At 36.1% G+C, this 20,801-nt stretch overlaps 1 protein-coding gene and 2 pseudogenes across 1 annotated transcript; 1 reads left to right on the plus strand and 2 right to left on the minus strand.

Moving 5' to 3' along the window:
* Positions 1-2,383: 2,383 nt before the first annotated feature.
* LOC116142379 lies at positions 2,384-3,722 on the plus strand (annotated as a pseudogene).
* A 2,723-nt stretch (positions 3,723-6,445) lies between these two features.
* Positions 6,446-7,861, minus strand: LOC116142393 (annotated as a pseudogene).
* A 3,744-nt stretch (positions 7,862-11,605) lies between these two features.
* On the minus strand, positions 11,606-13,173 carry LOC116142314 (anthocyanidin 3-O-glucoside 2'''-O-xylosyltransferase-like). Its single transcript, XM_031427746.1, has one exon. The coding sequence runs from the start codon at positions 13,102-13,104 to the stop codon at positions 11,734-11,736; it is 1,371 nt and encodes a 456-aa protein (XP_031283606.1). The 5' UTR covers positions 13,105-13,173; the 3' UTR covers positions 11,606-11,733.
* Between the last annotated feature and the right edge of the window lie 7,628 nt (positions 13,174-20,801).

The raw sequence follows: 20,801 nt of genomic DNA on the forward strand, positions 1-20,801 counted from the left end.
TTTGGTAACTCTATCTTTTCTTTTTCTTATTCAATGCAAATTATTGATCCGAGAAGAAATTAGAATCTTAATATTGGGTGTGTTGAGTGATCTAACATGGGAGTTAGTGAACATCCAGTGGAATTTCTACAAATTATGAAAATCATATGCATAGAAATGGAAGAAAATTTTTAGTATGGTTTTCACTTAGGCCCTTAAGATGTTTCGATCTTGTGCACTAGAAAAGAACTATCACAAATCGCAAGGATTGAACAAGCGGTCAGAATGTTTATTTTTTCATTATTTTTTGAGTTCAACTTTGTATCTATTATTATATTTATGACTTATCTTAACTAGGGCGGGCTCAAGGGGGAGGTGAGGCACTGCTTAAGACCCCCAAAAAATAGCCAAAAAGGGCCAAACTTTTTATAAATTTTTTAATAATATTACAAAAAAAAAAGAAAAAAAAAATATATATATATATAATTTTTTATCTAGGCCATTTCAAGGGGCCTAAAAAAAAAACCGAAAAGGCCTAAATTTATTATTAACTTTTTACATATATTCCCACCTAAAGTTTGACGAAATGACAATTTGTCTCTAGTTTCATATTTTTAATTTACCCTCGTAAATTAACATATTAAATTTCTTTAACAATGAAAAGCTAAATGGTCATTTACATGTCTCAATATACTCACCCCATTCAATCTCAAAATCAACATTCACATAAATCATCTCCACCCCTCTTCCGCGTCGGCCGTTTGGAGCTGATTTCGTCAAATTTTTCACCAAGATCAATCGAAACCATCACTTTATCATTTTCCAAGTGTTTTTCAACCTTGATAGCCTTCGATTTGGCCATTTTTTACGATCTCGCAACCTAGCTCCACCGCGTTCGACAGCCATTTCCAGCCTTTTTAGCATGCACTTGGCATCGTTGGCCTTCCCCAACACCACCATCTTCCTCCCCTCTACTCCTCACCAAACCCCTATCATACCTATCTGTTTACTCTGTCATCACCGGCCACCGTACTTTTTGGGCCGTGACTTTTCAAGTCTTTTCCGTCAATCTGGCTTGGAAATCACTCATTTCACCACCCATCGCTTCTCTCAACATCTGCTCTCCAAACCCCCCACCACCTGACCCCGTTCCCGTTGGTCGTCGTCCACCCTCCTTGTGATTTTGCATCTCAAAGGCAAGAAAAATAATTTGAAATAATTTTTTGATAAATGCTTATATTATTAGAAGGCCCTAAAGTAGCTTTTGTCTAGGGTCACAGATGTTCTAAGACGGTCCTGCTTAGAACATTGATTTATAGAGTATTCAATGGAATTCGAAGATTAATCGAGGTGTGCGTAGTTAATACCAACACCTTGGTCATCAAAAAAAAAAAAAAAAAAAAAGAAGAAGAAGAAGGACTACCACAAGACATAACATTATATAGAAAACAAATAATTTATTAAGTATTAGTAAACTTGCATTGCATGTTGTTTGCTGGGTGCGTTTTGGCTTGTTGAATTTGAATTGAATGATTTCTGTCTTTGAAGTATTAAATGAATGATTAGTTGGTTCTGGATGTTTTTTTAAAAACATTATGAGTGCCCGCATGTGCTTTTTCTTACATGAGACCTGGTGGATTGAGGGGAAAATCTTACGAAGTTGGGTGGTTTTGAGTTTAACAAGAAGTGACGGAAACTCTAAGTTTTATAAGACATTTTTCTGAAAAACTTCAAGAAAATCAATATTAATTACAAGAAAGTAATTTCAGAAGAATAAAAGTTTTCTGAAAATTGTTTATGAAAAATTTCCATTCATAGACATTTGCTCACTTTTTCCCCACTTTCCAGATTGTCCAAGACTTAAGCAAGTTCAACGATTTCAGAATTTGGCACCATGTGCGTACTGCATACTCAACTCGGTGAGTTCATTATTGCTAAAGCATGGTCAAAGCTTTATTTTCAGGGAATTAATGCCACCTCTGTCCCTGTCCCTGTATTTCGACGTCTCCTAGTTATCGAAATAAGCTTTCTGTCTTTTTTAATATAATAAGAAAAATTACTATCTACAAGAGTGTTATAAAATAACATCACAAAAAAAAAAAAAAAAATACAAAGAAAAAAAAAAAAGAAAGAGAGAAATTATAAAAATCAGAATAAAGATTATTTTATTACCCATTTTATGTGTCTTGTAAATTAGCATTACTCATATAATAATATCCCATACGTACTCTAATTGATCCCTATGTAACCACACCTCTTCACTTCTGCGCCACAAACTCAATCTACTCACCGCTGAAGTACACAACATAAGAAGCCCTGTTCTTATTCTGTCCAATATATTTTGGATTCGTCGCCATTTCAGTAGCAAAATGAGTGAGTCTAACACCCAAATTTTCGCATCGTCATGTTTCCATGGTTTGTTGTCGGTCACATGACTCCATTTCTTCATCTCTCCAATAAGCTAGCTGAAAAAGCATACAATCACTTTCTTGCTACCTACTATAGCTGAAAAAGACCTTCAACATTCAATCTCCATCCTAATCCCATCACCTTCCACCCCCTGACTATCCTCACTCGATGGCCTTCCTATCGGAGCTGAAACGGCGTGGGATTACCCCTCTCCTTGAACCATCTCCTCATCTTGCTATGGACCGGACCCGCGACTAGGTCGAACTTGTGATCAAACACACAAAACCAAAGCTGGTTGTTATGATTTTTCTTATTGGCTACCCGAAATAACGAAACCTCTTGGCATTAAAACTATTAACTACACTGTGGTTTTGCTGCATCTGTTCAATTGCTCTTGTCCCTGCTCGTAATGTGCAAAAAGATAAGCCTATTCAGAAGCTGAATTACCAGTTCTCCACCCACAGGCTACCCATCAACGATTGTAGTGATGCGTCGCCATGAAGCACGCGCATTATCCTTCATTTCTTTCCCATTTGGGGAAGGCATAGCGTTCTACGAAAGAAGCACTACCTCCATGAAAGAGTGCGACGTGATTTCGATAAGAACATGCCATGAAATTGAGGGAAGGTTTTGTGATTACATAGCAAGTCAGTATAACAAGCCAGTTTTTTTTAACCGGTCCTATCTTACCTGAACCGGCCAAGACTCCATTGGAGGACAGATGGGCTAAGTGGCTTCGAGGGTTTCAACCCGGTTCTGTAGTGTATTGCTCATTTGGGAGCCAATACATCCTTGAAAAGGAGCAGTTTCAGGAACTTCTGCTGGGGTTTGAGTTAACAGGTTTACCATTTCTCATAGCCTTAAAACCGCCGATCGGTGCATCAACAGTTGAAGAAGCATTTCCGGAGGGGTTTGAAGAGAGAACCACGGGGAGAGGAGTGGTCTGGGGTGGCTGGGTTCAGCAACTGAATATCTTGGCTCATCCATCAATAGGATGTTTTGTGAATCACTGTGGGTTCGGATCCATGTGGGAGGCTTTGATGAGTGATTGTCAGATAGTTTTGGTGCCATATTTGGGTGACCAAATCCTGAACACAAGATTAATGGCGGAAGAGCTGAAAGTCGGTGTAGAGGTTGAGAGAGAAGAGAATGGTTGGTTTTCAAAAGAGAGTTTGTGCAAAGCCGTTAAAACTGTGATGGAGAAAGATGATGAGGTGGGTAATTTGGTGAGGAAGAACCATGCAAAGTGGAAGGAGTCATTGGTGAATCCGGCGACCATGAATGGTTACATTGATAAATTTGCTAAAGATATACAAGAACTTGTCAATAATTGACAAACGATATTCATTCAGACTCATTTATATGTGTATTTAACGGTTTATTTTCTTATATGTGTATGTAATGAACTTAATATATAATTAGGTTTATATGTTGTAATGGTACGACTTCATGGATTTCCTCAGTCCATTGTCTCTGATAGGGACATCGTTTTTATGAGTCAATTATAAAATGAGCTATTCAAATTGGTCCATATACAGATGGGCAAACAGAGGTAGTCAATTGATGCCTTGAAACATACCTCAGGTGTTTACAAGCCTACAGGGTTTTATTGGAGGTTTGTTTGTAGGATTGTTTTAAATTTGTATTATTGTTTTGAAATTTGTGCTGTTTATTGGTGTTTTTATAACTTTTACTTTGGGAGTATTTGTGTTTATTGGGTCTTATTTACTAGTGGTGTTGGTTTGATTCACTACCTAATTATGTGCCATGAGAACTTTCTTGAAAGGCTGCAAGTTGTGGCATTATATCAGTGGTGATAGACTTATTGAATTGATGTCATTTGCCTTATGCAATGAACTTAATATAATTAAAGTTTATATGTGTACTTAATGATGTATTTTCTTAAAATGCATCTTCAACGCTTCAAAAAAAAAAAAACAATATTAAGGTTTCAAAATCATTTAATGGATTTTATTATCCTTATATATATATATATATGGACAATTTAGTCTCCCAATATGAAAGGGTTTTTGCAAAATATATGAAAGTCAATAATACCTCATAGTATATATATATATATATATATGAACAATTTAGTCTCCTAATGGGTTTTTGCAAAATATATGAAAGTCAATAATACCTCATAGTATATATATATATATATATATGAACAATTTAGTCTCCTAATGGGTTTTTGCAAAATATATGAAAGTCAATAATACCTCATAGCGTGAGATAGCCGGAAAGAGCCCAACATTAATTTAGGTTAAATTCCCACATTAGGTTATGTATAGGCCTAATAAAGTAGTAGATTGGTGAGATTAAAAATCCAAATTCGAGGCCTTTTAAGAGTTTCCAAGGTGGATATGGTGAGAGTGGAGTTTGAGAATAGCACATTGTAAGCATAGAAAAAGTACATTAGATTATGTAAGAGACTTTCTCCCGTTGATATTAACTAATATTTTCTGAGGAATTTCAAGAACAATAAAAATAGGTTGACAAACTATTTTTATTAACTTTCTCACATAAACACAATGTAACAGTTTGTAATTTATCAGTTTTTAATTAATTAAACGAGATTTATTACAAACTAACCAATTACGAATTATTACATTATGTTTGTGGGATAAAGTTAATAAAAAATGATTGTCAATGTAGAATTATACTTTTTTACCATATAAAAGGGCTTGTTGTTTTAAGAATTTTAGGGTAAAAGTAAAAATCTCGTATATTGCTTGTCCTCCTTCGATCAATCAAGAACCGGATATTCTCTTCTCAATTTTTTTTTTAATCCATGATTTTGATGTGTTCTCAGAAGCCATCTCCTCTCTCCTCCTTGCTTTATCTAAAAATATTATATCTAATTTAAAATCCGATCAAATCTATATCAAATCAAACAAATATAATTAATTATAATTTAATAAATCAAATCAATCCATATTCCTATACGGTCACATTCACTATAAATTTATTCTAATTTAATATTGGCTCAACACTCCAATCATCCTGGATTGCTATAGCTTTTTGTTTACTTAAGAAACAAAGAAATTGTGACAGTAAATGAAATTATGTGATCGATGATATAACTTGGAATTTTCATTTGATGTCAAGTAATTGAAAAATCTGTTGAACACGAATTAAACACGAAACATCTAACACAAAACACAATAATAAAAATTAGGGAGAACGATTTAACGTACTTAAGGTTCTGTAATGACAAGTTAATACCCAAAAGGTTTTAAAATGACAAATAGGTACTTTCCGTCATGTTCTGTTAGTGATTTCTGTTTATTATTGTTTATTAATAGTAAAAGACAAAATACCCTTAAAAGTTTGAATTTAGTTTTTATAAATTTAAAATTTCTAAAAAACCCCTTAAGTTTACAAATTTAACTAAATACCCCAATATATAAATTTTTATAAAATAACAAAAACACCCCCGCCACCGAGTGCCAGATTCCGGCCACCAGCCGGAATCTGACCGGAAGTTGCGTTACGACACAGACCCGTCGGATCTGTGCGTAAGCGTCGATCTGGCCTTTTCCGGCAGATCCGTGGCAGATTTGGCCGGAAAGGCAGATCTACGCCTAGATTGGCCGTCGACGCGCAAAACTTCATCTGCGGCGTCGACGGCCAGATCTGGCACTAGATTGGCTTTTTCCGGCAGATCCAGCCACGGATCTGGCCGGAAAAGGACAGATCGGCACGTTACGACACAGATCGAGGATCTGTGTCGTAGAGTTTTCCGGCCAGTTTCCGGCGATGGTGGCCAGAATCTGCACAGGGGTGGTTGGCGGGTGTTTTTGTCATTTAACAAACTTTTTATATATGGGGGTGTTTATTAAATTAGCAAACCTAGGGGGTTTTTTAGATATTTTAAATTTATAAAAAACTAAAATTGAAACTTTGAAGGGCATTTTAGTCTTTTCACTATTAATAAACAAAAATCACTAACAGAGCATGACGGAAGGTACCTATTTGTCGTTTCAAAACCTTTTGGGTATCAACTTGTCATTACGATAAATCTTGGGTATGCACAAGTCATTCGGCCTAAAAATTAAAACAATAAAACAAATATTTGTGAACTTGCTTATACATTTAAGCCCCTGGAGATTCCAAAATAAATTGCACATCCTGAACGAAAGAATCAATCTTCTTATCTTGCCAATCCTTGCTAGAAAATATATTTTTCAACTTAATATGATTGTTCTTCACTGAGTTACCCAATTCACTCTCGTTGTCCATTACTAACTGGATTGCTTTGCTCAAAGCTTTCTTGCCAATCATCCCGTCTTCCCCTCTCTCCACTTCTATTGCTACCTTCAGTTCTTCTACCATTAATCTTGTACCCATAACATGGTCAGGAAGAAATGGAATCAGTACTATTTGGCAATCACTAACCAAAGATTCCCACATGGAACCAAATCCACAGTGACTCACAAAACACCCAATAGAAGGGTGTTTTAGTATCAACGTCTGCGGTACCCATCCTCCATTCACCCAACCTCTCTCACCAATTCTCTCTTTAAACCCTTCAGGTAATGCTTCTTCGATGGTTGAGCATCCATGAGGCGGCGTTAGAGCTACCAAGAATGGAGACCCACTTAACTCAAACCCCAACATCAACTTTTGAAATTGTTCTTTTTGTAGAGTAATTTGGCTTCCAAATCCACAATACACCACTGAACCTGACTCAAACTTGTTTAGCCACTAATCCCATTCCTCTTCAAGCTGTGTAGCTGGTGTTTCAGGCAATACTGGCCCCGTTAACAGCACAGGCTTTGAATACTGTTGTGCAAGATAGTCAGAATAAGCTCCCTCAATTTCTTGACATGATCTCAAAGCAATTGCATCACACTCTCACAAGCCGGTAGTTAACCGCTCGTGAAGGAAAGCCCCTAGACGGGGATCGTTTAGCCCTGCAATATGAGGAGTCTCATTGTGTTTTATCTTCACAGTAGTAGATGGGTAGCCAGGCGGTGGTTGGATTAGCTCTTCCATGGTAGTCTCCACAGTAATTCTTCGAGCTGGAACCCTGAAGAACGAAAGCGTGCAGGCGTTGATCACCGAATAGTAGAATGACTTGGTGCCTAATTGACGGGTGATTTCTGGAATCCATCGTCCAAAATCGAAGAAGACAATATCTGGCTTTAGACTGGTCAGAATGGTCTCAACTTGATCCCGAGTTTTGTCCAAGGCAGAAGCCAGTAGTTGATGAAGAGAGAATGGTACATCGGAAGCAGTTTCAGCACCTGGAGGGAGACCATCAACATGGGGAATCACAAGAGGAAAGAAGTGAATAAGCTTAGGGTGGTGGTTGAGTTGTTGTAGCTTTGTGAGAGCTCCTTTAGGCAATAAGAAGGAGACCTTAACACCTCTCTCCGCAAGCTTGTTTGAGAGGTGAAGGTAAGGAATGAAATGGCCAAAGGCAAGCCAGGGAAACATTGCTACATGAAGTTTTGAGGTGGCCATTTTTCTGCTTCAACCAAGTAATTTCAAGTTTAGAAAGGGCAATGTCTCAGAGTATTTGTAGGCTAATTAAAATTAATTAATTAGAGTCACAACATAAACTTTCTCTCCAAAATTTAGTGACAAAAATATTAATTAAAAATTTATTTTAAATTTAAAATCATTCATTCACCTTTTATTGCATAAATTTAAAAAAAACAAATTATATAAAAGGATTATTGATGTAATAATATTGATTAAAATAAATTAAATAAAATAATATGATGTTTGTTGTACCTAGTATCTGACTAATGATTCGGATGTTACAGTGTAGAGTTCGGTTCGAGCTCGATCAAGCCTGGGGAACGAAGATCGAACTCGAATTCGTGATCTTAAATGGGTACTCGAACTCGATTTTCGAGTTCGGTTAATATAGTTGGAGCTCAATTAATGGAATCATGCTGTAAAGATGAGAAAAAGCAGACAAGGAGAGTGGCCGTGGCCTTTTTCCGGCGAACTTGAGGGGTTGGGTAAATAGATGCGGACACTGCCATGGCTGCCATGATAAACTAATAAAAAAATGAAAGAGAGGAAATGAGAGAGGAAAGAATGAGGGGAAGAAAAAAAATGAGAAGAGGAGAAAAGAAAAAGCAAAAGCAAAAGGAAGAAAAGAAGAGAACGGAATGAGGAAATATGGAGAAAAATAATGAAGAAGAAGAGATAGGAATAGGATGAAGAAACGGTCAAAAAGAGAGAAAGAAGAGACAAATATAAAAAATATATATTTCTTGAAAGAAGTGATAAATATTAAAAATATATATTTCTTTGAAAGAAGAGATAAAAATATATATATTTATTGAAAGAAGAGATAAATATAAAAATATATATTTCTTGAAAGAAGTGATAAATATTAAAAATATATATTTCTTTGAAAGAAGAGATAAAAATATATATATTTATTGAAAGAAGAGATAAATATAAAAATATATATTTCTTGAAAGAAGTGATAAATATTAAAAATATATATTTCTTTGAAAGAAGAGATAAAAATATATATATTTATTGAAAGAAGAGATAAATATAATATATATTATATATAGATTTTAGATGTAAAATAATTTTTTTAAATCCAAAGTATTTTTTTACAGCGGAATGCTGTAGGAATATTTGTCTAATTCATGTATCAAATGATGTAACATAATTATAATTATAGATTAAAAATAATTAATAATTTATAGACAATCAGAATTATATAACGTTTTTAGGTGTATAAATTTGATACGTATTCTTTGATAACTCTATTATTTTTCTTTTTGATATGTAATTAGCCAGATTAAAAAAAAATTCAACGGTATTTACAACTTTAAATGAGCTTTTTGAACCATTAAATAAACCCAACCAAACATGCTGCTCCATTATTTCATCTGATGAAGCTTTTTGTTTAAAGAAAAAACTTGTGATAGATTACCTCCATGGATAAGAATAGCATGTTGGTCGTTGCACAGGTATGTACCAGCACTTAGAGCTGGGTATTTGGGATCGGATCCAAAAACCTAACCCAAAAACCTAGTCATAGAATCGGTCCTTAAGAGGACTGGTCCTAATAGGCCTGGCTCAAAACCAGATTAGGCCTAAGGAGGAGGGCCCGATCCCTCCACTAGGCCCTCCTCCAAGGCCCCAAACCCTTTTAACTTTTTTTTTTTTAGTCTCTTGTATAATTATATAAAACCTCCTATAAATTTTGAAATAAACATAAATTATAAAGGTTAAAAAAAAAAAAAAATTTGTTTAATAACCGTTGGCTGCTGTACATATTACCTTTTAAGGCAAGTCATATATATTGCTACCTTTTAAGGCAAATCACATAGCTTATATTGTACATATTGTTCTTATTTATTTATATATATAGTAATGTTGAGAATAGATATATATAACTAATAGAATTAATTGTTATGTTATAAACAAAAAGATGTTCCTATTAATAAAAAAAAATATAGTAATTTGTGTTTGAAAAATTCATTTATCAGGATTCAATCATTTCTTATAGTTTTTAATCATTAGATTCAAGAAATCACTCGGACATTCGAGATTATTGGTCACTGATTTGAACTATTTTATAAATTCAAACCATTACATTAGAGCATACGTAATACTTATCTAAGTTTCACTACATCACTCGTTTGCGAGGTCTAAAAGACAAACCTAAATATTTACTTGATTAGAGTTAAACTAGTATATTTTATTATTAATCATCTTCTTCTTCTCCAAAAGATCACTCAATAACTAAAAAATTTCTTACAATAAAAGAGATAAAAAAACAATGGATACAAGATAGTCTTAATCAATATCTTTTAATTTTCTTCATCTTCAGACTCCAAAGTATCAAATTAATTTTGTTGAACAACAGTTGACAAGCAAAGCAACGACGGTGTATCTTCAATTAAAGTCTTTGATTAATTTTGCAGTACCTTTTAGATTTTGTTAACTTTTGTTTTGGATAGATATATCAACAGTTGAAATTTATTTAATTGTTTATTTGTGGAACGTGAACGTAAGAATATTATATTTATGTTAAAATTAATTATTAATTTTTTTATTATTTTTTAAAATAAATTAATCTTTTAGAAACTTACTAATTTACCCCTAAAAATTACTAAAACCCCCTACAGAATTTCATTTCGTCCCTAAAATATGAAAAAAAATAAAAGAGAAAAAATAAATTTTGTAGGCCCATAGGACCGGTCCTGGGCCTATAGGACTGGTCCTAAAATTGCTCATGGGCTTGAGATCGATTCGAGGCACATGAGCGATTGGTCCCAAATGGGACTAGTCCCAGTCCCAAGCAAATGAGCAACTAGTCCCAAAAGGACCAATCCCAAACGGGTCCAGGCCCGGGCCTACTTGGGACCAGTCCTTGTCTCCTTGACCAGGTCTACCAGCACTGAAACTAACTTCAAACTTCAAAGGGTCTAAAGGATTTGGCTGTTTTATTAAATGGAAGAATGACATGTTCTCACCCAAGGTTTGATAAAATGACATTTTCCCACCATTCGTTAAGTTCTGTTATGTTTTATGATAATATTTAACTAAAAATATGAAAATACTCTTAAATATTTAAATTAAATTTTATTTTAATTTTTTAATTAGCCAAAAGTCAAATATTAAAAAGTTAAAAAAAAAAAATAATAATAATTAGCCGTAACTAAAAAGTTATGAGTGATGCTATGTAATTATTTAAAGTTAAATACCTTAATATTTATTTATAATGTCATTAATATTCTATCACAGAATCGTTATTATTCAATAATCTACTAAATTTATAATTTTTTTTTCATAATATAATATTTTTTATTTTTATTAATTAATATAGAAAATCATTATTCCTAATTAGTTAAATAAATAAAGGAAAAAATATATTTTTACATTTGAACTAATAAATAATCAAATAAAAATTTTTATTTAACTAAATTTTAATTTATAATAAACTAATTAAAAAATAAATTATTTAAGGACATTTTTATCATTTCATTCAAATATGAACAGTAAACACTAATATAACCTGCCCAGGGTGGGAAAGTTTGGTTTCGCCAAACCTTAGTTCCAGCACTAAAACTAACTTCAAACTTCAAAGGGTCTAAAGGATTTAGCTGTTTTATTAAATTATGAAACCAAGAGATAAATATGCACTCAAAATTATTTAATATATTTTGGAAGTTCATTACAAGTTGTTGAGGGAAGTTCATTACAGGTTGGAAAGGTAAATGATCCAATATATGAATATGCACTCAAAATTATAACAAGATCACAGCTGTCTCCCACTGCCCACTCAACCTACAGAGCTTATACATTTCTGCATTTAAATTGCATATGCATGAGCATGAAGGCCCCTGGAGATTTCTATTTCCCAGATTCCAAAATAAACTGCAGATCTCGAACGAAAATATCAATCATCTCATCTTGCCAATTCTTGCCAGAAAATATATTTTTCCACTTAAAATGATTGTTCTTCAGTGATTTACCCAATTCGCACTCGTTGTCCATTACTGATTTGATTGCCTTCCTCAAACCTTCCTTCCCAATCATCCCGTCAACTCTTCTCTCCACTTCTACTGCCACCTTCAGTTCTTCTACCATTAATTTAGCAGCCATTGCTTGGGCAGGCAGATATGGAATCAACACTATTCGGCAATCACTAACCAAAGATTCCCACATCGAACCAAATCCACAGTGACTCACAAAACACCCAATAGAAGCATGTTTTAGTATCAGTGTCTGTGGTACCCATCCTCCATCTACCCAACCTCTGTCAGCAATTCTCTCTTTAAATCCCTCAGGTAATGCTTCTTCTATGGTTGAACATCCATGAGGTGGCGTCAGAGCTACCAAGAACGGAAACCCACTTAACTCAAACCCCAATATCATCTCTTGGAATTGCTCCTTTTGTAGTCTCATTTGGCTACCAAATGCACAATACACCACTGAACCTGGCTCAAACTTGTTTAGCCACTTATCCCATTTCTCTTCAAGCTGTGCAGCTTGTGTTTCAGACAATACAGGCCCTGTTAACAGCACAGGCTTTGAGTACTGTTGTGCAAGATAGTCACAGTAAGGTCCCTCGATTTCACGGCAAGTTCTCATAGCAATTGCATCGCTTTCTTTCAAGCTGTCAGTTAAGCGTTCGTAAAGGGAAGCCCTTGCAGGGGCATCGTTTAGCGGAGCAATATGAGGGGCCTCATTGGGTTTTATTATCACAGTAGCAGATGGGTAGCCAGGCGGTGGTTGGATTTGCTCTTCCAAGGTAGTCTCCACAGAAATTCTTCGAGCTGGAACCATGAAGAACGCATATGCGCATGCGTTAACCGCGGAAAAGTGGATTGATTTGGTGCCTAACTGACGGGTTATTGCTGGAATCCATCGTGCAAAATCGAAGAAGACAATATCTGGCTTGAGATTGCTGAGAATGGTCTCAACTTTATCTCGAGTTTTGTCCATGGCAGAAACAAGGAGGTCATGAAGAGAGAATGGTACATCGGAATCAGTTTCAGCACCTGGAGGGAGACCATCTACATGGGGAACCGCAAGAGTAAGGAAGTGAATAAGTTCTGAGTGGTGGTTGAGTTGTTGTAGCTTTAGCGAGGCTCCTTTGGGCAATAAGTAGGAGACCTTGAAACCTCTCTCTGCAAGCTTGTTTGAGAGGTGAAGGTAAGGAATAAAGTGGCCAAAGGCAAACCAGGGAAACATTGCGACTTGAAGTTTTGAGGTGGCCATTTTTCTGCTTCAACCAAGTGATTTCAAGTTTAGAAAGGGCAATGTCTCAAGGGTATTTGTAGGCTAATTATGTCGGCAAAGACTCGCTGTAACACTCATTTTTTATTTCCTTTTATGAGTGAAAAGAAAGGGTTCTCATGAAGTTTTTTAGGCCACTAAGGTTGTTTTTGTAATAAACAAAGGGGTTATTTTGAAAGGATTTAAAGAAAATAGATTTACAAATACATAACTCAGGTCAAAGGGGTCAATCGTCTTGATATTTGTGGAGGCGGACCACTGCTGTAGGATATGATTCTATCATACATGTGATGGAACAGCAGAAAGACAGAAAGCGTCTTAATTGAGAGAATTTAATCTTATTGGATTAAATAAAATAAGATATATATAAATGGGGAGTTATGTGAAAGCATCTAAAAGAAGTAAGAACCGAATGAAGATTATTAAATTATGACGGGGCACATAATATTTACGAAGGCAATGTTTGGTAGCAGATAGACCTAGCAAAACGGGTATTTACCCGCGAGTGGACCTCTTCTTGACAAAATAATATGAAGTGCAGGTCACTCATTTAGTATCCGTTTATAACTAATCCTACCCGGTCCAGCTCTTTTTTTCAGATAGACCGGATATACCCGCATATATTGTTGGAATAGAAAACTTAGAGTTAATCAATTATTATAGAATTGATTTTTTATAATAATATTTATTAATTAATAATAAAAGACATTTTATTATGTATCGTGTAAATCATTACTAATACAATATGTATTAATATATGTTCTTAGAATGGTAAAACTGTAACTAGGGTATCAAATATTTTAAATATTGATAGTGAGAACTCTATGAGCACATATGATTGCCATTCTAGAAACGTCCGTAGCTCCAGTATTATTCTGAAGTAAGGGCACAGATAATACGGTAAGGACTGACCCACTGGAGGATTCCATATGGATGGTAACCCTAGTGTCTATGGAATAAATTCTCTAATGAATGGTGGTACATGTGATCCTTAGACTTGAGATCATAGGAGCACCTTGTGCACCGATTGGTGTAGTTTGACACTAGCCTAACGTAGTTCTTTTCAGAGCTGTCAATACGATGGTGATTAGTTGCATCAAGGAGTGTATCAAGAATATGGTGGATCGACAGAGGATTCATCATTCTCGGGTACGAGAGAAGTTATTTCACGGCGCAATTCAGTATATGGCAATGACACTAAAACTGTGGCCACAGTGGGATTGAGTTGTTGCTCTATCTGGATTATAATACAGGTTATTGGTCCAGAAACTGAATACATAATATCGAGAGTAACCGAAGGTTGACACTATTTATATGCCTTCGTCTCGTCGAGATAACGTATGATGAAAGGATCGTATTGTACGGTAACCATATCGTTGACAGGTAGCTACTTTGCTGAATCCGAATCTATCGGGTGGCCATGATGCCTTGCTAGGGGCCAATCTTGGTCTGTGTATTAGTGAGACGATTAATTGATATTAATCGCGATACTATAAACTGTCGGTATGATGAGGTGTTTATGAGTTACACACATAGAAGATAATTTAACACTTATGAAAAAGAAGAACATTTTTGTCTTTTTAGATAAAAGAGTATTTAGTAATTTATAGTGTAATTAAATTTATTAAGATCGTTGTGTTTATTTAATTTATTAAAAAAATTAAATAAATAAAATTACGAATATGAGTTACATCAAATATTAAAAGAAAAAAAAAAACAATAATGCTACAGACACCGAAAAAACTGCACCGAAATCGTGTACCGGCCTACGTGTACAGTCTCTCATTTTTTTACAATTTTTTTCTAGTAAACGGCCGTCCATCAAATTTGGACGGCCATTCACTCACAGGACGCCCGCCATATTATATGGACGGGTGTCCATATACAAGGGATAGGCATTCCCATTTAAAGGACGTCCGTCCATAAATAAATTTAAAAAATAAATAAAAAAACTTGGAAGGCTATCCATAAATTATGGACAGTCGTCCCTTACGTTTGACAGGCGTCTATTCGTCCATACTTTAAAAAAAAAAAAAAATGTTTGGAAAATGGACGCCCGTCCTTTATTTTAGTCTTCCATGAAAGTAGTCTTTCACTTCTTTTTCCATGAATATTTGTTGAACTGTACTATACTGGCAATGTGTTTGAAAGTTTTCACTTCTTTTTCCATGAATATTCGTTGAACTGTACTATACTGGCAATGTGTTTGAAAGTCTAAGACAATGTGTTTGAAATTCTAACATGTTAAATCAAAATGGATGCAATAAAGTTTCCATGGAGGCAAGTGAAGAAGGTGCAGAACTTCGCCCGTCTACTTCTTCGTCTTCATTCAATGTGTTTTTTTGGGGGAGGCAAAAGTTTAAGATTTTCGGGGAAGTCAGCAGCGATGAAGAGAATAAGGATAAGCTACAGAACTTCAACCAGGATGCAAACGTACTATACTGGCCGGAGGACATCAAAAAGTTGGCTGATGATGTGCAGGAGATACTGCATGAGATTGCTATCACTGGAAAAATTTCACAAAAACGTAAGTAATGGACCCGTCCCATCCAAAGTTTTTCTTTAATTTGTAGAAACTAAAATAATGGACGCCCGTCCAAACATTTTTTTTTTTTTTAAGTATGGACGGCCGTCCATAATTTATGGATGGCTGTCCCCAAAGTTTTTTTTTTTTTATTTTCAAAATTTATTTATGGACAGGCGTCCTTTAAATAGGGACGCCCGTCCCTTGTATATGGACGTCCGTCCATATAATATGGACGGGCGTCCATGTGAGTGAATAGCCGTTTAAATTTGATGGACAACCGTTCACTAGAAAAAAATTATAAAAAAATAAGAGACGTGTTATACGTAAATCGATACACAATTTCGATATAATTTTTTTGGTATCCATAGCATTATTGAAAAAAAAAATTGGTGTCCGAATTGTCTCTCTGATTGCCATTTCTTATCACTCTCTGATTGCTACCTCGTGCAAATCAGCGGCCCACAAATTTAAAAGCCACTTCATCTCTCACAGCAATCTATACGATCGAGTCGCCAAGCAACGCCAACCTCCAATAAAATCTTATCTTTCTCTTCTCGAAATCTACCCCGACTCATGCGCTACCTGTCCATGCACCGCCACTACCCTTACCAGTAATATTTATTTCAATAAAGTGTATAGAATAGAGCTCATTAGAATAGAGTTTATAAAAAAAATTGTTACTTATTTAATTAGAAAAATATAACCAAATTTTCTTGTTTGTAATTAATAAAAGAGACTTTAATATACAAGAAATATAAAGTCAAATAATAGAATAGTATAAAAATATTTTTAAAATTTTAACTTATTAAATAAGCTTAAAAGGTATTAAAAAAGTTCAAGAGCTTTTTTTAATAGACATAAAAATAATTTATTTTAATCTTTTAAGTATTTTTAAGATGCAGCCAAATAATTAAAGGCATATTTGGCTTATTATTTCTGTCCATATTCTCAATTCTATTCTCCAAATAATGTTTGACACATTATTCTAGAAATATTATCCTATTTTTTTAATTATTTTTAGACCCTATAAGGTTATTAATTTCATTAAATACCCCCTGAAAAAAAGTTTAAAAATTAACAAAAATACCCCCGTGACCCATACTTACCAGATTCTGGCAACCATTATCGGTGGTAGCCAGAATCTGCCATAACGGTGAATTACTGACCAGAATTGGCTGGTAATTCACCGATTTGGACGATGGCTAAAGAAATGTCCATCACTGACAGCCAAAGATGGCCATCATTTTGGCCTTTTCTGGTCGTCGCGGCCACAATAAGCCGTAGATCTGACATTTTTCGATCAAATCCGTGACGGATCTGGCCGAAAAAGGCCATAACAATGCGTTACAACACAGATCCGACCAGTTTGTGTCGTAATGTGATTTTTCGGCCAGATTCCGGTGATAGTGACAGGAATCTGGCATTGCAGGTGGTGGGGGTATTTTTGTCATTTTATATATTGGGGTGTTTAATTAAATTAGTAAACCTAGGGGTTTTTTAATAAATTTTTAAATTTTACCTAGTAATACTTCTCTATTCAACTACCCAATATTATTTGCAAAATCCTATCCAAAATAATAAACCAAACGCACCATAATTTTTTTTAAAAGTGTATAACTTTAAATAAGCTGTTTTAATCGGTAAATAAACCCAACGAAATATGCTACTCTATTTATTTCATCTACTTTTAATTCGATGAAACTTTTTGTTTAAAGAAACTAAAAAAACGTGATAGATTACCTCCATGTATAAGAAGTTAAGAACAGGTGATAGATTACCTCCATGTATAAGAACAGGATGCTGATCGTTGCACCGGTACGTACCAGCATTGAGACTAACGTCAAAGGGACTTGTTGGAGTTGGGCCTAACTCCTCACCCAAAAGGCCTTATTGAGTGGGAGGATTGCCCACTCTTATAAACCCATTGGCTTGAGTGTGCCTAGTCGATATGGGATCTCCAACACTCCCCCTCACGGTCAAGCCCATATGGTCCACTTGCCTATGAATGGAGGTAGTTTGGCAGCCCACCGCTGGTCAATCACTCAGCTCACATGGGGCTGGCTCTGATACCATTTGTAGGTTTCAGCCGAAGAACATTGAGAGAGAGATAAAAACAGAGCACCAAAAACGATTTTGCAAAAAGCTACTGACATTTCATTAAAGAAACAATATATAACACATATCCACTCTCTGCTAATTACACCTACTACAGCAGAAGTTACAGCTATCAAATTCAAATTTCAACACAACATTACAGTAAACTTACTTCTAATGAACTTACTTAAATACCCTTTAAAACAAGATAACCAATTACACAAAAAACTCTCCCATGCACGTTAAGTCACTGCTGCATGAACCATTCTGCAATTTTCCAGAACACAATTCTGCAATTTCCAGAACACACCAATTTGCAGACTTGAGTATTTGATGCATTTCCAGCAAGCTCACTGCATGTTGGAGATCCCAATCGACTAGGCACACTAAGCCAATGGGTTTATAAGAGTGGGAATCCTCCCATCAATAAGGCCTTTTGGGTGAGGAGTTAGGCCCAACTCCAACAGTGGTATCAGAGCCTTCGCAAAAACCAGAAACTTAGCATCCTAAACCTTTCGTTTACGACTCAAAAACACACTCCATTCTCAGCAAAAACTTAACCTGTATCTGCCTTCTTTCTCTCTACATCAGACGTGAAAAACAGAGCATGACAACACAATCTGCATTATGGCTCCACCGGTGTTCAATGGAGAACATTACCACATCTGGGGAGTAAGATGAAAGCCTTCCTTCGTGGACAGGGACTGTGGCAGTAGTGGAAGAAAACCGGCAGCACACCACTGACAGAATCCACGTTGAACCAGTTGAGGATGCATGAGGAAGAAACAGCCAAAGCTCCGAGAGCTCTTTCTCATATACATGCTGCTGTGAATGATCTGTTTTTACAAGAATCATGCATACGAAAACCCCAAGAAGCATGGGATAAATGAGAGAAGAGTACATGGGGAGCACTACAACAAGGAATATGCAGATTCTTAATCTAAGGAGGGAATTTGAGATGCAAAGAATGCAGGAAACTGAAAAAGTAAAGGATTATGTTGATAGACTAATGAATGTTGTCAACAAAATCAGGCTTATGGGAGTGGAGTTGGTGCCGAAGGGTTGTGGAAAAGGTTTTGGTAGTCTTCCGGAAAGATTTGAGGCCAAAATATCTTCTTTGGAGGACTAAGGACATGACTCAGATCACATTGACTGAGCTTGTTCATTCTCTCCAAGCGCAAGAACAAAGGGACTCATGAGGCCAGAAGACATTAGTGAGAGTGATTGGTTGCAGCTTCAAGGCAAACCTGCACAACACAAACAAGGAAGTATGCTGGAGATAGAAAGGGGAAAGAGAAGAGTGGTAATCAGTGGGAAAGGGCTGGTGGAGTGAAAGAATTTCCAGCCTGTACTCATTGTAAAAGAAAGGGGATCGAGAGAAGATGCGGTCGGTTCAGGCCTGGTATAACGTGCAGGAGTTGCAAGCAATCGGGCATATTGAAGGGTGTGTAAGAACAAGGAAACCAGCCAACACAGAAGCGCAGTTGGGGAGGATCAGCAACAATGTCAAGAGGCTGAACAACTTTTTGTGGCCACTTGTTACATGGCACAAACACAGTGAAGCTGGTTAATAGACAGTGGCTGCACAAATCATATGGCTGCAGACTTGCAAAACTTTGTGAACCTGGATAGATCATATTGCTCCAGAGTAAAGATAGGAAATGGTGAGCTCATGGAAGTCAAAGGCATGGGGGATGTTGCTGTCCAAACTTGGTCAGGTACAAAGTTAATCTCTATGTGTTGTATGTTCCTAAACTCAGCCAAAATTTATTGAGTGTGGGGCAGATGTTAGAGAAGGGATTCATTACATTTTGAGGATCAAGCTTGTACCAACTTGATTCTAAAGGAGCTGAATTGATGAGGGTAAAGATGCAAAGAAAAAGTTTCCAGTTGAGTGGAAAACCACCAATGAATCTGCCTGTTAAGTAGACTGGAGGAGTCCGAAACTTGGCACAAACGGCTTGGACATTACCACTTAATGGCCTCAAGGAGTTGAAGAATGCAAACATGGTTAGTGACCTACCAGAAATTGAGGAGAGAAGCACATGTGGCAGTGCATGCCAAATTGGAAAATGAGTAGACCTGCGTTTCCTACGGATCAGACCTGGAGAGCAACAATGAAGCTTCAACTGATTCATTCAGATGTTTGTGGGCCCATGCAAACAGAATCCTTGAGTGGAAGCAGGTATTTCATACTCTTTATAGATGATTATACACGGATGACATGGGTGTATTTTTTACAGCAAAAAAGTGAGGTTCCTGCAGTGTTTAGGAATTCAAACTGTAGTAGAAAATGAAGCAGAACAAAGATCAAATCATTGAGAACTGACAACGGAGCAGAGTATACTTCAGGGAATCAATTCTCTTTGTTAGAAGCGGTATTAGGCATCAATTCACTACTCCATACACCCACAACAAAATGGAGTAAGTGAAAGAAGAAATAGGAATCATGGGATGGCTAGATGCATGTTGGCAGAAAAACATCTTCCTAAGAAATTCTGGGCTGAGGCTGTAAATACGGGAGTTATCTTCTAAATAGGCTGCCAACCAAAGCAGTCAAAGGGAAAACAGCTAGGCATGGACTGGAACTAAACCTGCAATGGCTATTTGAGAGTGTTTGGAAGTGTGTGCTATGTGATGGTTCCAGCAGTGAAGAGGACCAAGCTGGATAACAAAGCTGAAGTTGGTATTTTCATTGGTTATAGCAACCAATCAAAAGGTTTCAGAGTGTACATCGGAGACAAAAAGAATTGTGTCACTAGGGATGTGAGAATTGATGAGAAGCAGTTTGGTTGTGGAGAGCAAGAAGATTATTGCTGATTATAACACGCAACAACCAACCAAAGCTGCTCTAGATGAAACATGAAACTGAAAGAGATGAAGAACCAGCAGTTCGTGGAACCAGGACCTTAGCTGAGTGTTATGCAAGGTGCAATGGCTGTGGCAGAACCTAAAACGTTGCTGAAGCTGTTGGATCAGAGGCCTGGAAACGTGCTATGCAGGAGGAGATTTCCATGATGAGAGAAAAACACCTGGAGGTTAGTTGAAAGCCCGAAAA

The sequence above is a fragment of the Pistacia vera genome, unplaced genomic scaffold (assembly GCF_008641045.1).
Source record: "Pistacia vera cultivar Batoury unplaced genomic scaffold, PisVer_v2 Contig407, whole genome shotgun sequence".
Classification (NCBI taxonomy): domain Eukaryota; kingdom Viridiplantae; phylum Streptophyta; class Magnoliopsida; order Sapindales; family Anacardiaceae; genus Pistacia; species Pistacia vera.